This window comes from Trichechus manatus, unplaced genomic scaffold (genome assembly GCF_000243295.1).
Source record: "Trichechus manatus latirostris isolate Lorelei unplaced genomic scaffold, TriManLat1.0 scaffold00113, whole genome shotgun sequence".
NCBI lineage: Eukaryota > Metazoa > Chordata > Mammalia > Sirenia > Trichechidae > Trichechus > Trichechus manatus.
Genome location: NW_004444049.1, coordinates 4,724,738 through 4,744,957, shown reverse-complemented (window position 1 = coordinate 4,744,957; position 20,220 = coordinate 4,724,738). Strand labels below are relative to the sequence as shown.

Here is a 20,220-nt window from a genome sequence, read left to right as displayed (position 1 = left end):
AGGAGGCCCCAAGGGACGCCTCTAGAGCGGTCTGCAGCCACTAGGGCTTGTGGCTTTCCCAAGGCCACACAGCGCCCAAGCGGCGGAGCCCTGATGCGAACCCCGGATCCACCAAGACCCACCCCAGCAACCCCCACAATTCCGCAGCCCCAGCGTAGCCTCTGGCCTGGTCCCGACCCGAGCGCCCTCGCCCCCAGCCGGCCCCTCCCTCATCCCCCATATTTAGCGCGAACCCGATCCGGGGCTGGGCCGGTCCCTACTTAACGCGGCCCCCGCGTCGGGGAGGGCGCGGAGCCCAGCGGAGTCAGGATCCCGAGCGCGATGATGATGGTTATGCAGCCCGAGGGCCTAGGGGCCGTGGAGGGGCCCTTTGCGGGCGGCGGGGGCGGCGAGTACATGCAGCAAGAGGAGGACTGGGACCGCGACCTGCTGCTGGACCCGGCCTGGGAGAAGCAGCAGCGGAAAGTGAGTGCTCGCCCATTGCTTGATGGCAAAACTGAGGCCCGAGCGGCCGGGCGGTTTGTCCACAGCATCCCTGCAGGTCAGAGACAGAGCCTGTCTTTAACCCAGAGTGCCCAGAGCCCGGGCTCTGCCCACCAGCCCCTCAGCAGTCCTCCAGGGCTGGAAGAGAGCTCTGGGAGCCTTCCTGAGGGGTTTAGGGTGACAAGGAGAGTTTCTGAGCCACGGTTCATTCTCCTGAGCCCACTGCCCCCTTTCTGCTGGGGAAAATGGGTTGGGCAAAGCCCAGGAGATCCAAGTTTGGGGGTTCAGGAAGAAGAATCTCTTTCTCCCCAAACCCCCATGCTCTAGTTAAATATACTCAGGCCCCACCCTAAGGGCTTGTGGCAAGTCAACCACTGAATTTGGGAATGTTGGTGGGGGGACCATCTCAGGTCCCACCCCACCTTCCTCTGTACTCTTTCTAGCATGGGTCCATAGTCACCTTACCCCAATTGTCAGATGAGGAAACTGAGGCCTCCAAAGGGGTAGAGATAGGCCCCAAATCATATACTGTCAGAACACCACCTGAGGATCTTTGCCCCTTGCCCCACCCCCACTCCTTCCCAAGCTACCCCTCCCCCTAGGGGCCCTAAGTCTGCTGAAAAGGCCACAGGGTTGGGGAGGAGGTTGCCCCGGGTCCCCTTACCAGTAACTTGACTCTCCAGCCAGATGCACATTGTGCTGAGACAGCACCTTGGGGCAGAGAGACAGGGGCACATGGGCCGCTGCTCCAGCCCAGCCTTATAGAGCGCCGGGACCCCGCCCCCTCCCTAGGCTATTTTCACTCCCAGGCTCTTCCAAGTGGAGGGGGCAGGACCCCTGGGTTCCTAAAAGAGAAAACGAGCTAGACTGGAGTGAGAAACACCTGGGGAATGTCAGGAGGGGTAGGAGGGGCGCCTTGAGCCCATTGGACTATGTGCCAATAATGTGCGACCCAGGAAAGGGCAGGCAACTGAGGGACTCCGTGGAATTGGCAGAATCTGAGAAGCCCGGCATTTAGAATCAGAGCATCCCCACTGGGTTAAATGACAAGAGACGACCCTGGGGGCCGGGAGGCTCAGCTGACTCAGCTGGGGTGCCCCGAGTGACGCCTCCCCCAGGCTTCTCCTGCACCTGTCTCTGAGCAAGGCTGTGGTCCCTGGGCTTGGAATCTCCTGGTGAAGTCATCCCTGCCCCTGGCTCCAGCTGCCACCTGTTCTGAACAACTCCTCCTCCGGCCCCCCACCCCCACCTGCCCAGGTCTCTCTGCATGCCCCTCTGAGAACACGTGCCAGTCTCTAACTTGCCTTTGTCAATTAACACATCAGGAGCATCCTTCCAACCCAACTTATACCAGCCACCTCCTCCATTTATTCTACAGCTGCACGGCTAGATGCTCCGTTATCCATCAGTGTCCCCTGTGGTTGGATAGTTGGTCGTTTCTTTGTTGTCAGTGTTGTTTATTACAATGTGGTAATAAGCATCCCCGTGCTCGGCTTCAGCCCTGCTCCATCCCTGCTTCTCGGTGTTGCCTCTCTCGCCAGTGACTCCTCCATCCAGGGCTTCACACAACCTTGGAGCACTCCCGCCTCCTCCACTCAATGCCTGAGTCCTCTTCACTCAACTTCATTCAGAAACATTAATTGCATAAATATGTCTTAAGGAGGTCCAACTACAGGCACGTACAATGATGTTGGAAGCTTTGCTGCTGGTATTTCAAATACCAGCAGGGTCACCCATGGTGGACAGGTTTCAGCGGAGCTTCCAGACTAAGACAGACTAGGAAAAAGGACCTGGCGATCTACTTCCAAAGAAGATTAGCCAGTGAAAGCCTTATGAATAATAGCAGAACATTATCCAATATAGTGCTGGAAGATGAGCCTCTCAGGTTGGAAGGCATTTACATACACAGTGGCTGCAACAGTGGGCTCAAACATACTTACTACTGTGAGGATAAGAAGGCCTGGTGGCGCAGTGGTTAAGTCCTCAGCTGCTAACCAAAAGGTCAGCGGTTTGAACCACCAGCCACTCTCCAGGGGAAAGATGTGGCAGTCTGCTTCCATAAAGGTTACAGCCTCGGAGAACCTCTGGGGCAGTTCTCCTCTGCCCTGTAGGGTCACTACGAGTTGGAATTGACTCAATGGCAACAGATTTGGTGATTGTGAGGATGACAGAGGACCGGGCAACGTTTTGTTCTGTTACACATAAGGTTGCTAGCTAGGAGTCAGAGCCGACTGAACGGCACCTAACAACTATAGGTGCCAAGTGCGGTTTTTAGGTGCTGGGGACACAGCAGGGAACAAAATAAAGCAGAGACAAATGTTTCTCTCACCCACCTGGTCTTGACTTGTCCCTCTCTTTGACACCCTTCCTCTCTCTCCCTGGTCCCAATCACTGCCTCCTCGTTCTCCCTTCTCCTCCGCCAAGCCATCCGTCTCCACTCTGTGATGAGGGCGAGCTTTCTATAACAGTCTACCCGCCTCTCTCCTCTGCCCACAAGGTTTCCTGACTCCCTGTTGCCCTCAGGATCAAGTTCAAACTCCCTGGCTTAGCACCCAAGATTGCGCATGACCTGGCCCCTGCCGCCCCTTCGGCCTGCCTCTCACTGCTTACACCTCAACACCTCCAGCTTCATTCCAGCAGTATTGTAGTCCCACAATGTAAGCAACTGCTTCTCCCCCGCGTGCGACCGCCCCTGTCTCAATGCCCTTGCCTTCCATCGCAGCTCTGAGCAGACATTAGCCTTCCCTATGGGGTCCCACCCGATTGGGAGGAGCCTCCCCTAGACTCCCCAACATGCCTCCCCAGCACTTCTCAGGCCACCGTGCCCCTTTGACTGTAAGCCCCTTTAGGACAGGGACCACGGCATTTAAGTGTCTTATATCAAATGAATGAACACCCCCTCTCAGGCTCATGGAGCCCCCGTGCTGCCCCAGGAGCCCCCACTGAGCCCCCACTCAGACCTGCCTTTCCCCCTGCCTGATCCAGAGCCAGAGCATCCCAGACTCCAGGGTTGGAAGGGACTGCAGAGAATTCAACTGCCTTCTTCTGTGCTTGCATCCCAGCACCCACTTACATACCTCCAGTGACAGGAAGCTCACTCCCTTACCCTACCAATGACAGCCCCGCAAGTATTTGAAGCATTGTCTTCCCTATCCAGCAACCAGGGTGCCTGGAAAGTTGGGCTGAGGAAGGGAAGCTGGCTGAGGGGAAGGTTCCAAATGACTTCCAGGGCCATCTCTCAGGAGTTTCTGCTTTGTGGTGGGGGAATGCTGAGAATTCTAGAATCCTGCCAGGTCAGAAGAAGAAAGACCTGAGACATCATGGAGTCTGACCTCTTAATTGTACAAATGGGGAAACGGAGCCCCAGATAGGGTAAAAGGCTGACCCCAGGTCACGAAGAGTAAGTAGCTCAGCTGGGATTGGAGCCCCACTGTGCCCACCGAGCATTCTAATAGCTGATGGCAGATTTCTGGGCCAGAAGGCTTGGTGGGGTCAGCTGTTGTCAAGTTGGCTGTGACTCATAGCGACCCTATGTACAACAGAATGAAACACTGCCTGGTCCTGCACCACCTTACAGTCATTGCTATGTTTGAACCCACTGTTGTAGCCAGTGTGTCAATCCATCCCATTGAGATCTTCCTCTTCTTACTGTACTTTGAGGAGGCAGCTCTTCCTCAGTCATATTTTGAGTGCCTTCCAACCTGAGGGGCTCATCTTCTGGCGCAATTATCATACAGTGTTCTGCTGCTATCCATAAGGTGTTCACTGATCAACTTTTTCAGAAGTAGATCACCAGGTCCTTCTTGGTAGGTTGATGGAAACTGGACTCCAGGTCACCCCCAACCCCAACACACACACAGAGCCATCTACCTACTTCCCATCCCAGATGGAAGCTGAGGCTGACTCTGAGGGCTTAGGGAGGGTGATTGTCTCCAGAAACCAGGTCAGGCTGGGCCTAAGCCCCCAGCTGATCCTCCACAGCCTGGAAGCACTCACAAACTCAGGGTCTCCTTGGAGGCCGACTCACAGCAGCCCTGGGAGTTTGGTGGGACTGAGATACTAATAACATAGGCACACAGTACCTCAGGCAAAATGCTCAGGGCCAAATGCTTCAACCCAGAATTCTTCCTACTTTAGAAAGGCAGAATCACCTGCACTGGCCTCTGTGTCCAGGGGGTCCCGCACTTCAGAGTGTCTGCTTTTTTTTTTCTAAGTTCCCCTCCCATGATTGGGGCCGGCCAAGGCTGGAGTGCTGTACAGGTGGGGCGCCCTGAGTCCAGACTTGGACCTGTGCAGCCCTGGGCCCCATTTCTACCAGTCCAAGAGAACTAAGTCTCAGAGAGGGAAAGGGAATGGCCCAGGATGCACAGCAAGTCGGTGGCTGAGCTGGGACTTGAATCCAGGACCTCGGGCTCAGAGACTGACCCTGACCAAGGAGACAGGACCGTGCCCCACAGCCCCCAGACCCAGCCCTTGGGTCTGAGCACTGCCCTCTGCCCCCAGACCTTCACTGCCTGGTGCAACTCTCACCTGCGAAAGGCGGGCACCCAGATCGAGAACATCGAGGAGGATTTCCGCAATGGCCTCAAGCTCATGCTGCTCCTGGAAGTCATTTCAGGTGAGGGCTGCAAGTCGGTGCACAGGGACCCCAGGGCCCAGGAGAAGCCAGAGAGCTGGGGTAATAGTGGCAGCCGAGTGCTGGAGGAGACTGGGTGGGGTGGGAGCGTTTGGGGGCACGGTCCTCAGCTGCCTTCCATGAACTTTGACTCTTGATCTTTCCTCTCTTTTACACCCAGGAGAGAGGCTGCCTAGGCCAGACAAAGGCAAGATGCGCTTCCACAAAATCGCCAATGTCAACAAGGCTCTGGACTTCATTGCCAGCAAGGGGGTTAAGCTGGTGTCCATCGGTGCTGAAGGTGAGGCAGCAGGAGGGGCCCTGGGTGGGGGCCAAAGGGGATCCCTTAGTCCAGCAAGTCACCTCTGTGAGCCTTAGTTTCCTCATCTCGACAGTGGGAATCATCATCCCTCGCAGGAGCGACTGGAAAGAGCAAATGTGCCCCATGTGCCAGATCATGGATAGGGACAAGGGCCAGAGGGCAGAGCAGGGGGGACAGTGAGCAGAGGCCCTGGATACCAGGCAACCTGTCCCCATCCCTACCCTGCAGAGATCGTCGACGGGAACCTGAAGATGACCCTGGGCATGATCTGGACCATCATCCTTCGCTTCGCCATCCAGGACATCTCTGTGGAGGGTGAGTGGTGGGGAAGGAGTCTGGAGGGTGCTGGCCCAGACCCCTCCCCATCTAATGCCCCCACCTCATTCCCACCCAGAAACCTCGGCCAAGGAAGGCTTGCTCTTGTGGTGCCAGCGGAAGACGGCGCCATACCGTAATGTCAACGTGCAGAACTTCCACACTAGGTCTGTCGACTGGTTGGCAGGCGCTCCCGGGGCCTCTGCTGGGCACCAGGCACAGAGGGCAGCCAGATGAGGGCCCTGCTTCAAGGCCCCCGGCCAGTGAGGGACACAGAGCTGGCCCCTGTCATGAGCCACAGGGGAGGGTGAGGCCACAGCCAAGTTCCTAGGACACTGTCTGAAAATTGGAGACACTGAGTCAATGCTTGTCAAATTGAGTAGAATTGAATCTAGGAGATTCCTGGAGGAGGGGGCATTTGAGACATTCTTGGAAGGGCATTCCCATCAGAGGGAACCTTGTGAACAAAGTCCTAGAGGCCAGAAACATCTAGTAATTGGTCTGGCCTAAGCATAGGGCACGTACAGGAATCATGATGACCTTGGGGAAGACGGTTGCAGTCTGGTAATGAAGCGTCTCAAGTGGCAGGCTAAGGACTCAGTACTTTACTTCGAAAGGAATAGGGAGCCATGGAAGGGTTCAAAGGGAAGGATGTGGTTGGAAAGGTAGGTAGGCATTGATGGGCAGCCCCCATTTTACAGATGAGGCTATCCTGATGGAGGTGCTCCTGGCATGAGGGTGGGATAGGGCCTCAGCTTGAACTCGGGCTTGAACCATCCCCTTTTCTCTGAGTAGCTGGAAGGATGGCCTGGCCCTCTGTGCTCTCATCCACCGCCATCGTCCTGACCTTATCGACTACGCCAAACTACGCAAGGTAGGTAGACCTCTGCCACCCCAGTCCTGACTCTCCAACCTCTGCCTTCAGCTGACCTTTCACCTCTCCCCCCTCACACCCACCTAGGATGACCCCATAGGCAACCTGAACACTGCCTTCGAGGTGGCAGAGAAATACCTGGACATCCCCAAGATGTTGGATGCGGAAGGTGAGTGAGCCTAGCCCAGGCAAGGACTCCACTTACCAATCAGCATGGTCCAACCTCCACACCTTTGCCCTACTCCTCCTCCTCCCAGAATGCTTTCCCCACCCCACTCCCTGGGCAGAATCCTTCCTCCAGGAATCCTCTGTCCTCCCCACTCCCTGGGCAGAATCCTTCCTCCAGGAATCCTCTGTCCTCCCCACTCCCTGGGCAGAATCCTTCCTCCAGGAATCCTCTGTCCTGCCCCCCGCCCTTTCCACCCAGTGCAGCCGGCCTCTCCCGTCTCTCCCCTTGTGTAATAGCTCCACCCTCGGCCTCACATCCCAGTTACCTGGTGTCTTAGTTATCTAGTGCTGCTATAACAGAAATACCACAAGTGGGTGGCTTTAGCAAACAGAAATTTATTGTCTCACAGTTTAGGAGGCTGGAAGTCTGAATTCAGGGTGCCGGCTCCAGGGGAAGGCTTTCTTTCTCTGTTGGCTCTGAAGGAAGGTCCTTGTCTCTTTTAAGCTTCCGCTCCTGGGTGATTTTCATGTGGCTTGGCATCTGTCTTCCCTCATCTCTGCTTCTCTTCTTTCTTGCTTAACCTGATCTTTGTATATCTCAAAAGAGGTTGGCTCAAGACATGCCCTACACTAGTACTGTCTCATTAACATAACAAAGAAAACCCATTCCCAGGTGGGATTATAACCAAAGGTATCAAAACCCACCAAACCATTGCCGTGGAGTCAATTCCAACTCATAGCGACCCTACAGGACAGAGTAGAACTGCCTCATAGGGTTTCCAGGGAGTGGCTGCTGGATTTGAACTGCTGACCTTTTGGATAGCAGCTGAGCTCTTAACCACTGTGCCACCAGGGTTTCCAACCAAAGGTAGAGGGGTTAGGATTTACAAGATATATTTTGGGGGGCACAATTCAATCCATAACACCCGGGTCCACCTGGGAGTATGTTGGTCCCCCAAGACTGGGAGCTACTCTGGTGTAGATCCTGCTTCTGTTTCATGTCCTTGGTTCCCGTGCCCAACTAGGCATTTAGTCAACTGAAGCAGCAAACATTTTCTGAGCGCCTACCGTGTGTGGTGCTCTGGATGTGTGGGCACTGATGGATGAGAACTTGTTCTGGCCCCTAGGGAGCTTATGGACTTGGGAAAAAGATAGATGGAGTTATGGGCTAGTACCTCATGAGGGCTGCAGTATCTGCTCACTGGCCCACTCCCTCATGCATTCCTTGCCCTGCAGATAGGAAGGTCGCTGGGCCCTGGGGTGATCAGAGAGGGCTTCAGGGAAGAAGAAGATGCTGGGTTTGGGGAAGCTGGTGGCTGGTATCCCTGACTAGATGTCGCCACCCCCTCCAATTCCAAGGGAAATCTCTGCCTGGGAGGGGGCTCGAGCCCTTTCTGCACCACTGGTTTTGGCCAATAAACACCTCCCTGTCCTCCCCTAGACATCGTCAACACCCCAAAGCCAGATGAGAAGGCCATCATGACCTATGTTTCCTGCTTCTACCACGCCTTTGCTGGTGCTGAGCAGGTAAGGGGGCCTCACTGCTGCCGCCTGGGCAGGGCCCCCACCTCGGAGCATCCAGCATGTGGAGGTGCCAGGCCTCATGGGGCGGGGGGAGTCCCCGCTGCAGACATGTCATCCTTAAGGAGCTCAGGAGCAATGGCTTGTGGCCGGGAAGCCCCCCACTCCAAGAGGTGTGCCCCCATCCTCCCCGTTTGTGCTAACCCAGGCTTTAGGGGCTTTACAAAAAGAGGCTGGGTGAGGGGGTCTAGGACGCTTTGTTTCAATGCCAGCCCTCTGCCCCCTACCATCACAGGCTGAGACAGCTGCCAACAGGATCTGCAAGGTGCTGGCCGTGAACCAGGAGAACGAGAAGCTGATGGAGGAGTACGAGAAGCTGGCCAGTGAGGTGAGGCTGCGGCCAGAGAGGGCGCCCAGGGCTGTCCCCATCCAGGGCCCACTGGCCCTCCCCAGGCCGGGGCCTGCAGAGCCACACTCTCCTCCTATCAGCCTTGGCCTCTCCCCAGTCTCCTCCTGCCCATCCCCACCCATCTCCTGCCCTTCTGCCTCCCCAAGCTCCTGGTCCTTCCCTGATCCACCCATTCACTCATTTATTCATCCAGTCATTCATAATCAGCTGTCAAATTGCCCTTTGCTCTGTGCAACCTAGACTGGGCACTGAACAGAGCAGTGAAACACCTACTCCTTCCCCTGACTGGGGGGAACCCCATTTGGAAAGTCATCCTCACCCTGCTTGAGGCCGGCCTTCTGGCCGCAGCCTGGGTATGGGTGGTGGGGAGGGCGGGCCGGCTCAAAGCTCTCCACTCTGCCCGGCCCCCTGGCAGCTGCTGGAGTGGATCCGCCGCACAGTACCGTGGCTGGAGAACCGCACAGGCGAGCCCAGCATGACTGCCATGCAGCGCAAGCTGGAGGACTTTCGGGACTACCGGCGCCTGCACAAGCCGCCCCGTGTGCAGGAGAAGTGCCAGCTGGAGATCAACTTCAACACGCTGCAGACCAAGCTGCGGCTGAGCCACCGGCCCGCCTTCATGCCTTCCGAGGGCAAGCTGGTCTCGGTGAGCCAGGCCGGGGCTGGGGCTAGCCCCGGTTCTGCCCACATTCCGCTGGGCGACCTTGGGCTCTGTGTCTCCATCTATACAATCGGTGAACAGTGATGAAAGGCAACTCTACCTGCCCCACAGGACATTGCTAACGCGTGGCGGGGGCTGGAGCAGGTGGAGAAGGGCTATGAGGACTGGCTGCTCTCGGAGATCCGGCGCCTGCAGCGGCTCCAGCACCTGGCTGAGAAGTTCCAGCAGAAGGCCTCCCTGCATGAAGCCTGGACGCGGGGTAGGGACACCTCGTGGGCTTGGCTCTGCCTGGAGTGGGGACTGGTGGAGAGAGGGGGTCCTGGCAACATGCTCGGGACAGGGCCAGGTGCATAGTAAGGAAGCTGCACACCAGATTTCTAGTCCCAGTGCTCACTCGGACTTGCTGTGCAACCTTGGACAAATCACTGCCCCTCTCTGAGCCATAGTTTCTTCATCTGTAATTTCAGGCCTCTAAACTTCCATCTGGCTCTCACCTTCCATGAGTCTACTGTGATTAATTTGTCATTTAATATTTTATTTGTATGTGTAGCAGAGGTTACAAAGGTAGTAAGTCCCCAATCCTAACATCACTTTATCATTCAAAGTATATTGATGCTAAAATATTGCATGAGTCAAATATATCCCTCTGTGTATAAAACATTCAGGCTGTACTCTACCAAGGATTTTAGTCCTACAAATGAACGGTCCAGCCTAAAAATAATAAACAAACGCTAATAATGGATTACGGGCATAATGAATAACAGTGGTTTGATATAATAAGAATGCTTTAAATATACAGCCACTGGTGGCCCAGTGGTAAAAACAGTGGCTTTTGGTTTTATCATGTGGCCTTGGGAAGGTCTTCTAACATCTGTAAACTTCAGTTACCTCCTGCAAAATGCTGAGGCACTCAATAAATGGTCGCTGCAATCATTATTATGCATAATTATGGTCATTATCATTCACAGAGCAGTTTTACATTCATTGTTCATTTATTTAACAAATATTCATTGACGGTCTACCAAGTGCCAGGCACTGTGCCAGGCTCTGTGGATACAGTGGTGAGCAAAGGAGACCTGGTCAGGGCCTCATGGGGCTCACAGAGACGTTAAGAGGTAGTTCACGATCAAAGAAATCCACAACTGTACCAAGGACCACCCGGGACGGTGCAGGGTCAGGGGACGCTGTCGTCACCTAGGGGTCATGCCCAGAGACAGGAGCGTCAGTGAACTTTATCAAAGCAAACCGTTAGGATGGGCTGGGCAGGTATGATCTGCATTTCACAGATGAGGACTGCTTGCAGTCACACAGCCCCGCCTGAACCCCAGCTCCTGCCGCCGCTGTCGCTGGGTGACCGGAGCGGGCTTCTCTCTGAGCAGGGAAGGAGGAGATGCTGAGCCAGCGCGACTACGAGTCTGCGTCGCTGCAGGAGGTGCGGGCACTGCTGCGGCGCCACGAGGCCTTTGAGAGTGACCTAGCAGCTCACCAGGACCGCGTGGAGCACATCGCTGCGCTGGCCCAGGAGCTCAAGTAGGCGTGGCCCGCTGCGGGGCCCGCCCCCGATGACACAGCCCCGCCGTGGCTCCGCCCCCGGGCTCGAGCCCCGCCCCACTCCCGTGGCCCTCCTGCCCTCTAGGAAAGCCCGCCCTACGTCACCTGTCCGGGCTCCCTCGCGCTTCCACCACGAGTCGCAGCGCAAGTTCCAGCCCCGGGGAGGCAGTCGGGAGGACGTTTGGGCTGGGATCTGGCCCCACACTCGCCCCTGTTCCCGCCCCCAGTGAGCTGGACTACCAAGATGCGGTCTCGGTGAACAGCCGCTGCCAGGCCATCTGCGACCAGTGGGACAACCTGGGCACGCTGACCCAGAAGAGGCGTGACGCGCTAGAGGTGGGGCTGGGGACTCGGGAGCTGGAGGTGGGAGGCGAGAGGCCGCCGGTTGCGCAGGCCGCTGACCCGCCCTCCCCGCGGCCCCCAGCGGATGGAGAAGCTTCTGGAGACCATCGACCAGCTGCAGCTGGAGTTTGCACGGCGGGCAGCGCCCTTTAACAACTGGCTGGACGGCGCAGTGGAGGACCTGCAGGACGTATGGCTGGTGCACTCGGTGGAAGAGACCCAGGTGGGCGCCGGCTAGACCCGGCCGCTCCTTTCGGGTTCCTGAGGAGTGCAGGAGGGAGGAAAACCCCAGTCCACCAACCTGCCTGGAACTCGCTGCCTTTTGTTGCCTGCGGGAGGTGGGGGGCCCTGGCTGATGTTGCCTGCCTGTTGCCTCCAGAGCCTACTGACAGCACACGACCAGTTCAAGGGAACGTTGCCTGAGGCTGACCGTGAGCGAGGTGCCATCCTGGGCATCCAGGGTGAGATCCAGAAGATCTGCCAAACCTACAGCCTGCAGTCCATCACCACCAACCCCTACATCAGCCTCAGCCCACAGGACATCAACACCAAGTGGGACACGGTCTGTGCTGCCTGTGGCCTTTCTCTGACTCCTCCCCCCCAACTCCCGTTCTAACCACCCAGACACCTCAGGTGTCTCATGATAGGGAGACCAGAAGCCACCTTCAGATCTGGGTCTGCCACTGGCTCCAGTGGATAAACTGTGTCTGTCTTGGCCTCATCTTGAAACAGCCACAACAGCAGCATTTTCCCGTCAGGACTGGTGTGTGTGGACCACCTTTCTAAAACCTATGCTAGTTTATAAATGATGTCATGGGTCCCATTTTACAGAGGAAGACTCTGAGGGCTAGAGAGGTTGAGTGGCTTGCCCAAAGTCACATAGCCCAGACAAGTTGGGTCAGGGCAGCAGGGGCTGGGGTTTGAGGGGCTGGTCCCCAGAGCTGCCCCTGGCACAGCCACCTCCTTCCCAGGTCCGAAAGCTGGTGCCTAGTCGTGACCAGACGCTGCAGGAGGAGCTGGCACAGCAGCAGCTGAACGAGACGCTCCGGCGACAGTTTGCAGCCCAGGCCAATGCCATCGGGCCCTGGATCCAGGGGAAGGTGGAGGTAATGAAGGGCTTGAATAGCGGGCCCAACCTGGTAGAGCAGGGAGTTGGGAGCCCATATCCTGCCTGGGCAGCTGGTGGCAAGGCTGGCAGGCAGGGGCTGCCTGCACTCCAGGCTACTAGGTTCTCACGGCAGCCTGGGTACCCCCTGCAGGAGGTTGGGCGGCTGGCAGCCGGGATGGCGGGCTCTCTGGAGGAACAGATGGCTGGGCTGCGGCAGCAGGAGCAGAACATTATCAACTACAAAAGCAACATCGACCGGCTGGAGAGTGACCACCAGCTGCTGCAGGAGAGCCTGGTGTTGGACAATAAGCACACCGTCTACAGCATGGAGGTGGGAACACATCTACTGGGGACAGAGCTGGCGCCGGCTGGGGAAGCCTGGGACCATCTCAGCTGGAAGGAGCTTGTCTGCCTTGGGAGGGTGTCCAGTTCAGCTCAGCCAGGACCCTGGTGGACCCAGGAGGATACTGAGACCCAGAGAAGTGACCCACTAGGGACAGTGATTCACAGAGTATCTCAAGCCAGAACAGCTTTGGCTATGACAGAAGGGCCGCTGGGGGTCACACAGACCCTCCAGAGTACAGATGGGGACAGAAACCTAGCGAGAAACAGGACTTGCCTAGGGTCACACTGTGGGTTGGGAGTGGGGCTCGAGTGACTGGCCTCTCCTCTCCCAGCACATCCGCGTGGGCTGGGAGCAGCTGCTCACCACCATCGCCCGCACCATCAACGAGCTGGAGAACCAGGTTCTGACCCGAGATGCCAAGGGCCTGAGCCAGGAGCAGCTCAATGAGTTCCGAGCATCCTTCAACCACTTTGACCGGGTCAGCAGGGGCCCAGCCCTGCGGGGTGCAGGGCTTGGGGGCTAGTGGGTCTTGGGGACTGGGCCTGACACCCCTCACCACCTACAGAAGCGGAACGGGATGATGGAGCCCGACGACTTCCGAGCTTGCCTCATCTCCATGGGCTACGACTTGGTAAATGCCCGACCCTTCCCAGGGGTCCCACCTGGGTTGCTCTCCTTACTCATCACCTACTGTGTGCCTCCCGTCTATACGTGATCTCGTTAATCACATCATACCCAATGGGGCAAGAACTACCCCATGTTACACAAGGGTTATCAAGGGCTCAGAGTTAGTCTCTCAGACACACAGCTAGGATTTGGAGCCAGGTTTGTAACTCCAGAGCTGGAGCTCTCAACATTTTACTATAGGTAGGGGGTCTGTGTAGCCCCCACAAAAAGCACACAAAACCAACAAGCAGGAGGGGGCCCTGTCGTGGGCAGGAAGCTGATTTTCAGATTCCAACCTGGCAGGAAGACTTCAGGAGCCCCGGTGGGTCAGCAGTTTGAATCCACCAGCCACTCCTTGGAAACCCTATGGGGTAGCTCTATTTTGTTCTATGGGGTTGCTATGAGTCAAAATCGACTCGACAGCAAGGGGTAGGAAGACTTCCTAAACCCAGAGCTCACCGAGGTGGCAGAAAGCTGTCTTTGGAGGAGGAGAGTGCATGTCACTGGGGTGGTGCAAGACAAGGCTGACGGCACCCAGCAGGGGGCACTGGGAGCCCGCCTGGCTTTAGCACGCATGGGTGCAGCGCCCAGCCTCTGTCCCTACAGGGGGAAGTGGATTTTGCCCGCATCATGACCATGGTGGACCCCAACGCAGCTGGGGTTGTGACCTTCCAGGCCTTCACTGACTTCATGACCCGAGAGACTGCTGAGACCGACACGGCTGAGCAGGTGGTGGCCTCCTTCAAGATCCTGGCCGGAGACAAGGTGAGCCCGGGGGGGTGAGCGGGATGGCGGGCAGGGGCAGGAGGTGGGATGCTCACCCGAGGGCCCGCCTCTCCCCAGAGCTACATCACCCCGGAGGAGCTGCGGCGGGAGCTCCCGGCTGAGCAGGCCGAGTACTGCATCCGCCGCATGGCGCCCTACAAGGGGCCCGGGGCCACAGCGGGAGCCCTGGACTACGTGGCCTTCTCCAGTGCCCTCTACGGGGAGAGTGACCTCTGACGTCCACCCGAAGGTTCTCGAAGCAAGGCAGAGAGGGGGTGCTTCCCGTGGCTCACTCCTCCCTTCCCCCCGGGGCAGACGCCTCAGAGAATCCGTTTCTGAATAAAGATACCGCCCTTGGCTCCCTTCCCATCTCCTTCTGGCTCCTGAAGCAGAAGCTGGGCCTCCGGCTCCTGGGCAAGACCAGCTGCCCCGCCCTCACCCCTGGGGGTCCCCATTTTGCCCTCACAGTGTTCACACCACGCGGGGGACCAGAACACCTCTTTATTTGCTGTTAGAAAAGGGTGGTTGCAAGTTTCTCTAGATGTGGAAGGGGACACTGGTCCCTGATCCAGGGGGACCAGAAAATTTCTAGCATTAGACAGAGGAAAGCTTGGGACAGAGCCTGCTGGGAACACAGTGGGTCTGAGATCAGAACCCTTTCTCCCCATCTGCTCCTTACCCAAATCCAGGGTTCTCACCCCAGCTTTGACTGCCAAGTGTCATCCTTCACCCCAAGATCCTCCTCACTACCACAATTCAACAAAGGTGCAGTTGGGGGATTCTGGGTGGGGCGGGTGGAAAGAAGGGGCTGTGCCCCCGGTGCCCTGTGCTCACCCCAAGGTACCCGATGCCCGTCCCTCAGCCAGCTGTGCCTCCTGGGGAGGGGCCCGGCCACGCAGGCCAGGCTTAGGAGGGGGCTGCTCTGGGCAGCACTAGGTCCGAGCCGGTGGCGCCTCAGTCCACCACCGCTGAGCTGGCCATGGTGTTCACACCACAGGCCCCGGACCCGCGATGCAGGTAGTAGTAACCCTGGGAGAGAGGAGGAGTTGGGGAGGGTGTGTGGGCAGGATGGGGACCGTGGGACCAGGAGCTGAAGGCAGGAAGAGAGCTATAGGGCCAGCAGCTGAAGGCAGGACAGGGACTGCGGGGTCAGGAGCTGAGGGAACGAAGAGAGCTATGGGGCCTGGAGCCGAGGGCAGGACGGGGACCGTGGGGCCAGCGGCTGAGGACAGAAAGGGAGCTATGGAGCCAGGGGCTGAGGTCAGGACAGGAACCACGGGGCCAGGAGCTGAAGGCAGGAAGAGAGCTATGGGGCCTGAGGCTGAGGGCAGGACAGGGACCGCGGGGCCAGAGGCTGAGGGCAGGATGGGGACCGCAGGGCCAGGAGCCAAGGAGAGAATGGGGGCTGCAGGACCGAGGGCAGGACGGGGGCCAAGGGCCGAATGGGGCTCACAGGGCCGAATGGGGCTCACAGGGCCAAGGGCAAAATGGGGGCTGCAGGGCCAGGGGCTGAGGTCAGAATGGGGGCCAGGAGCCAAGGGGCAGGACAAGGGCTGAGCACAGAACAGGACCGCAAGGATAAGAGCCAAGAAGTGAGGCTCACCTCCTCACCCCAGTCAGTGCCCCAGCTGTTCTTGATGGCCCAGAAGGGGACGTCAGAGCCTGGGGAACAGTGTGAACACAGAGTCAGGGGCCTCCAACTCTCCAGACAGGCCCCAAACGCTTTGCACCCTTCAACTATGTGATGTGAATCCACCGTATACCAGGCACTAGAAAAAGAGCAGAAAACAAGACAGACCCCTACCACCCTCCAGGAGACGGGGTGCAGCTATTGGTCTGGGACAGCCCCACTTCCCCAGCCTCAGCTTTCCCACCCAGAGGAGACAGATGGTTCTGGCCTAGCCACAGCCTGAGGCCGGGTTAGGGACAGGGTTTCTAGGCAGTGCTCCGATTTCCCCGCCTGCGGCCTGGACTGGCCGAGCAGCGCTGCTCAGCGGAACTCACGGTTGCCATAGCCCACGATCAGCACGGCATGGTCGATGAGCCAAGGGCTGCAGAGGGGCCGGAGAGGGTGGGCAATCCCGTGGCGGTAGAACTGGGGGGAAATAAGGAGTAGGGGACCGACTCCCAGGAGGAAAAAAGGGGAGCCATCAGCAAGAGACGGAGTGGGGGCAGCGGGGCTGGGGCCTTACCTGCATGCCGAAGGCATTGATGGCGACGGAGATGGGGCCGTTCTTGGCCAGCCAGGCTGCCAGCTCTGAGACGGGAGGAGCAGCATCAGTGGGCGCCTGGGCCCCATCCCTCGCCCTGTGCTCACCCCGCCCCTCACTCACTGTCCTCGTTCCGGCTCAGCTCCACTGAGTCGTTGATGTAGACCTTGGCCTTCTCTGCAGAGAAGCTGCAGGCCTGCAGGTGGCCCTGGTAGCTGTAGTCTTCCTCAGTCTCCAGCCCCCCTGGGAGTGACAGGGGTGGGGTAGGTGGAGAAAAGGCAGACCCCTCCATCTGCCATTCCCTAGCCTTCTCTGAGCCAGGTGTTGTGCTAAACCCCTTACACATGTGGGCTTGTGTTCCTCAGCACTCCTCTGAGGCCTCATTCTAGAAACAAGACACCTTAGGCTCAGGGATGGGCAGTAACTAGCGAAAAAAGTAGCAGAAATGAAACTCAACTCTCAATGTCTGACTCCTGGCTGAGAGCTCAGGCACAGGCTTCCTGTGGCTCTTGACCTTGGCTTGCTTGTTCCCACCTGACTGTTCACTCTCAATCCAGCCCAGACCCCTGCCAGGCTCCTGGGCCAGTCTTTGCACGCCACCTCAGTCCCTCACCCCTTCCTCCTCCTGCCATCGCAGCCCACCAACGAACTGGATTTCCAGTTTGGGTCAACCGCTTTCCTCAGGGGTGAGATGGGCTGGCTACCTGGTGTAGCGTTATACAAACACAGACCTCCCAACAGCAGAAACACTAAGAGCCCCTGTTCACCAAGCCCCTTCACCAAGCCCCTGCAATGTGCCAAGAACTTCCCATGTATTTCCTCAGCTGATACTCAAGGCAATCCTACCAGGCAGACATGCTAAAACCCATTTCACAGATGAGACAACTGACACTCTGTAAAACAGCTGACTTGCCCAAAGTGTTCAGCCAGTAAGGGTCAGCATGAAGACTTGAACCCAGTTGTGTGTGACTCCCAAACCCATGTCTCTCTCCCTCAAACTGATTTCCTGCAGAGGGAGAAGTGGTGCCTGCTACACCCCTACTCCCATAGGTACGTACCCAAAGTCATTATGGCTGAGTAGGCGTTGGAGGGCATGCCACCCATACAGGCCTTGTCCACCTTGTCACAGTCCAAGAGCTCTAGGAGACAGAAGGCTGGTCCCGAGGAGCCCTCTGGAGGGGCTGGGATGGGGACGGGGGCAGAGCAGGATGCTCACCCTGCTCAGAGAGGGAAAGCAGGGTCCCCCGGTTCAGGAACCACTGGCCCTCCACGTTGCCTATCACTGAGAAGGCCCAGCAGGAACCACACATGCCCTGTGAGAGAGAGCGGTCAGGGCTGGGCCCCTCCCCAACCCCAGTGCAGCACACGTTCCACCCTCACCTCCTAAGACCCACCTGGTCCTTGACTTTGGTGACAGCTCCCTTGGTCCTCCAGTCCCAGTCAGGAGGCACGGGGTCCTTGGGGGCCTTGGCTAGGCGCATCTTCCGGCCAGGATCCTCTCTTAGCAGGGGATTCAGGTAGATGGTGCGGAACTCCTCCTCTACGAGCAACAGCAGGCGGGGAACAGGGCGGGGGGGGGGGCAGTATTCTAAGCCAGCCCTGACCAGGGGCCTTGGGAGCAGGCGCTGTCTCCTCCAGGTTCATGGGGGTGCCAGCCACCAGCCCTACCTGTGAGGTCACTGAACTTGGTGATCCCATACTGAGCTGTACCTCGGTCCAGGGCCTGGAGCTTTTGTGCTCGAATCATGTTATTGGCAAAGACGGACATGCGCCACTGGGTTTCTGAGGACAAGGAGCATGATGGGAGGGGCTGGGACCCCAAGCAGATCGTAAGAGAAGGGGTGCTTGGAGTTAATAGGCAAAGGTTACCCTAGGGAGTATATGGGCTCTTAATCAGGCCTGAAGCTCTTTTCAAGGACCAAACCCTGGGATAGGGTGGGGGGCCAGACCTGCAAGTGACGGAGTAGGAGGTGTGCTCACCTTTGGGGGCAATGAAAGTAGTAACTGAGGTGGGCGTCAAAAGGCATCACCAGATAGCAGGGCTTGGGGAAAGGCTAAGGTGTTGGGAGGGTGGGGGTCTCTACCCCACCCCACTCTGCCCAGAATGACGAAGACTCACGGTATCTAACCAGGAAAGTCGCAGGAGAAAAGGCCAGGTGCTTTAGGTGCTGCCTGGTCCTGGGAGGCTGGACAAGAACTCAGGGACTTAGAGGTCTCTGCAAGAATGCCCTGCCTCTCGTGTCCTTCCCCTCCCTCAACACCCAGGTGCCAAGTTGAGGGAAAGGCCCTGATCTGACTGCAACAAGCAGAGCCAAGGGTGATCCTCACCCTCCTTCGTTTCATATGTCCGGTTATAAGTGGTGACAAAGTTCTTGAAGATCGAAGCCATCTTCACGGAAAAATCCTGGAAAGACCGAAGGATCTTTAGAAGGAGTCCCTCTCAGCCTGACCAGGCAGCCCCACTCCAGGGTGAGGGAAGAGAAGGGGGAGGCAGCAGCCAGCTCCCCAGACACACCTGGGCTCCTCACCTGGGGGAGGGGATCCTTGTTCCACAGTGGAAGAACAGAATTCAGGGTCTCGTTGGTGTAGTCTGGATGGGGGTGGAACAGAGAAGACAGCAAGGCTGAGCCTAAGGGAGGCCTGATCTGGGCTATCCCAGCATCCTTGGGCTATCCCAGCACCTGCAACCTTGGTGTCCACTGGGCCACAGTCCCTCCGCAGGAGCATGTGTTTGCCTAGCTCATCCAGGACCTCAAAGCTGCAGAGCTGCAGGGAGAGGAGGAAACCTGTCCGGGGGCTGGAACGGGGGCTGGGTCTGGGTAACGTGGAGATGGAGGCCCCCCACTGAGGACCACCAAGGCAATCAACCCCACAGCGGAGAGAGGGCCCGGCCCGCCCCGACACCCACCCTCCCTCTCTCGGAGCAGCCTGGCCCCCGCCCTCAGGCCTGGGAACCGACTCTTCGACGCTGTTGGGATGGGGCAGTGCTGACCAAACCTGTCTTCCCAGGGCGGCCTGACTCAGCCTAGGGCGGGGAATCAGAGGCGGCCAGCACTCACCAGGGTTTTCTTGGACAGAGGGAGCCGGCACACGGTGGGGTCGTTGCAGGGCGGCTCCTCTAGGGTCGCCTCCAGGGAGTACAGCGACCCCCGGCCCGCCTAGATGGAGGAGCGGGTGAGGGGCACAACCCCAACTTCAACCCCCTTCCCCTTCCCAGTCATCTCGGAGTCACCCCGGATCCTCCGAATCCAGGCCCGCGTCCCCCTCTCGGGACCCCGGAGGCCCGCCCCGGCGTATCTCACCCGGCGGACGCGCCCGCGGACGGCCCCTAGCGCGGCCTGCGTCCCCGCCGCCCGGCCGCGGTTGTACATCCTCAGGGCGAAGCGGGCCGGCTTCAGCAGCTCCGGGGACGGTGGGTCCCAGGCCGGCGCCGGGGCGGCGGCGGCGCCCAGGAGCAGCCCCAGCAGCGACAGCACCTGCAGCCAGGGCGCCATGACGAGGGCGAAGCGGCGGCCGGGACGCACGGACCCACGGACGCGCGGCCCAACCGACGGGGTGGGGCGGTCCGCGCGGCCTCCCCGGACCACTGGGCGCCGACCTGGGGCGCTTGCGCGCTCGCGTGTTTACCCGAGGCACGTGGGCCGAGGCACGTGGGACGCGCGGGTCCGCCAGCCCGGCAGCATCCCCTCCCCTTTATTCTCTGGGGACCGTCACAGCACGGCTGCTTTCCTGCTGCTGTAGTCTGCGGACGGGTGGCCTGAGCCCCCATATTGGACTAATGCGCTTATGTCTTGGAGGTCGGCTTTGGGGAGGAGACAGGGCGTTGACCTCAGAATAAAAATAGTAACATTTATTGTATGATTA

General features: G+C 58.3%; 2 protein-coding genes across 2 annotated transcripts; one reads left to right on the top strand and one right to left on the bottom strand.

Moving 5' to 3' along the window:
* The first annotated feature begins 224 nt into the window (after nucleotides 1–224).
* Nucleotides 225–14,504, top strand: ACTN3 (actinin alpha 3). Its single transcript, XM_004383689.1, has 21 exons — nucleotides 225–465; nucleotides 4,987–5,101; nucleotides 5,280–5,399; nucleotides 5,649–5,735; nucleotides 5,815–5,902; nucleotides 6,531–6,609; nucleotides 6,697–6,778; nucleotides 8,219–8,304; nucleotides 8,594–8,686; nucleotides 9,123–9,353; nucleotides 9,480–9,627; nucleotides 10,748–10,898; nucleotides 11,147–11,255; nucleotides 11,344–11,484; nucleotides 11,641–11,823; nucleotides 12,233–12,367; nucleotides 12,521–12,700; nucleotides 13,047–13,193; nucleotides 13,281–13,346; nucleotides 13,988–14,146; nucleotides 14,225–14,504. Exons 1-21 carry the CDS (start codon nucleotides 322–324, stop codon nucleotides 14,381–14,383), a joined length of 2,703 nt encoding a protein of 900 aa, XP_004383746.1. The 5' UTR covers nucleotides 225–321; the 3' UTR covers nucleotides 14,384–14,504.
* A 535-nt stretch (nucleotides 14,505–15,039) lies between these two features.
* Nucleotides 15,040–19,850, bottom strand: CTSF (cathepsin F). The gene is given in 14 exon segments (XM_004383688.2): nucleotides 15,040–15,175; nucleotides 15,750–15,808; nucleotides 16,151–16,241; nucleotides 16,339–16,403; nucleotides 16,480–16,599; nucleotides 17,415–17,495; nucleotides 17,573–17,669; nucleotides 17,751–17,896; nucleotides 18,025–18,138; nucleotides 18,685–18,760; nucleotides 18,885–19,025; nucleotides 19,027–19,122; nucleotides 19,416–19,514; nucleotides 19,659–19,850. Coding segments are annotated over 14 exon segments (1,452 nt in total). The 3' UTR covers nucleotides 15,040–15,100.
* Between the last annotated feature and the right edge of the window lie 370 nt (nucleotides 19,851–20,220).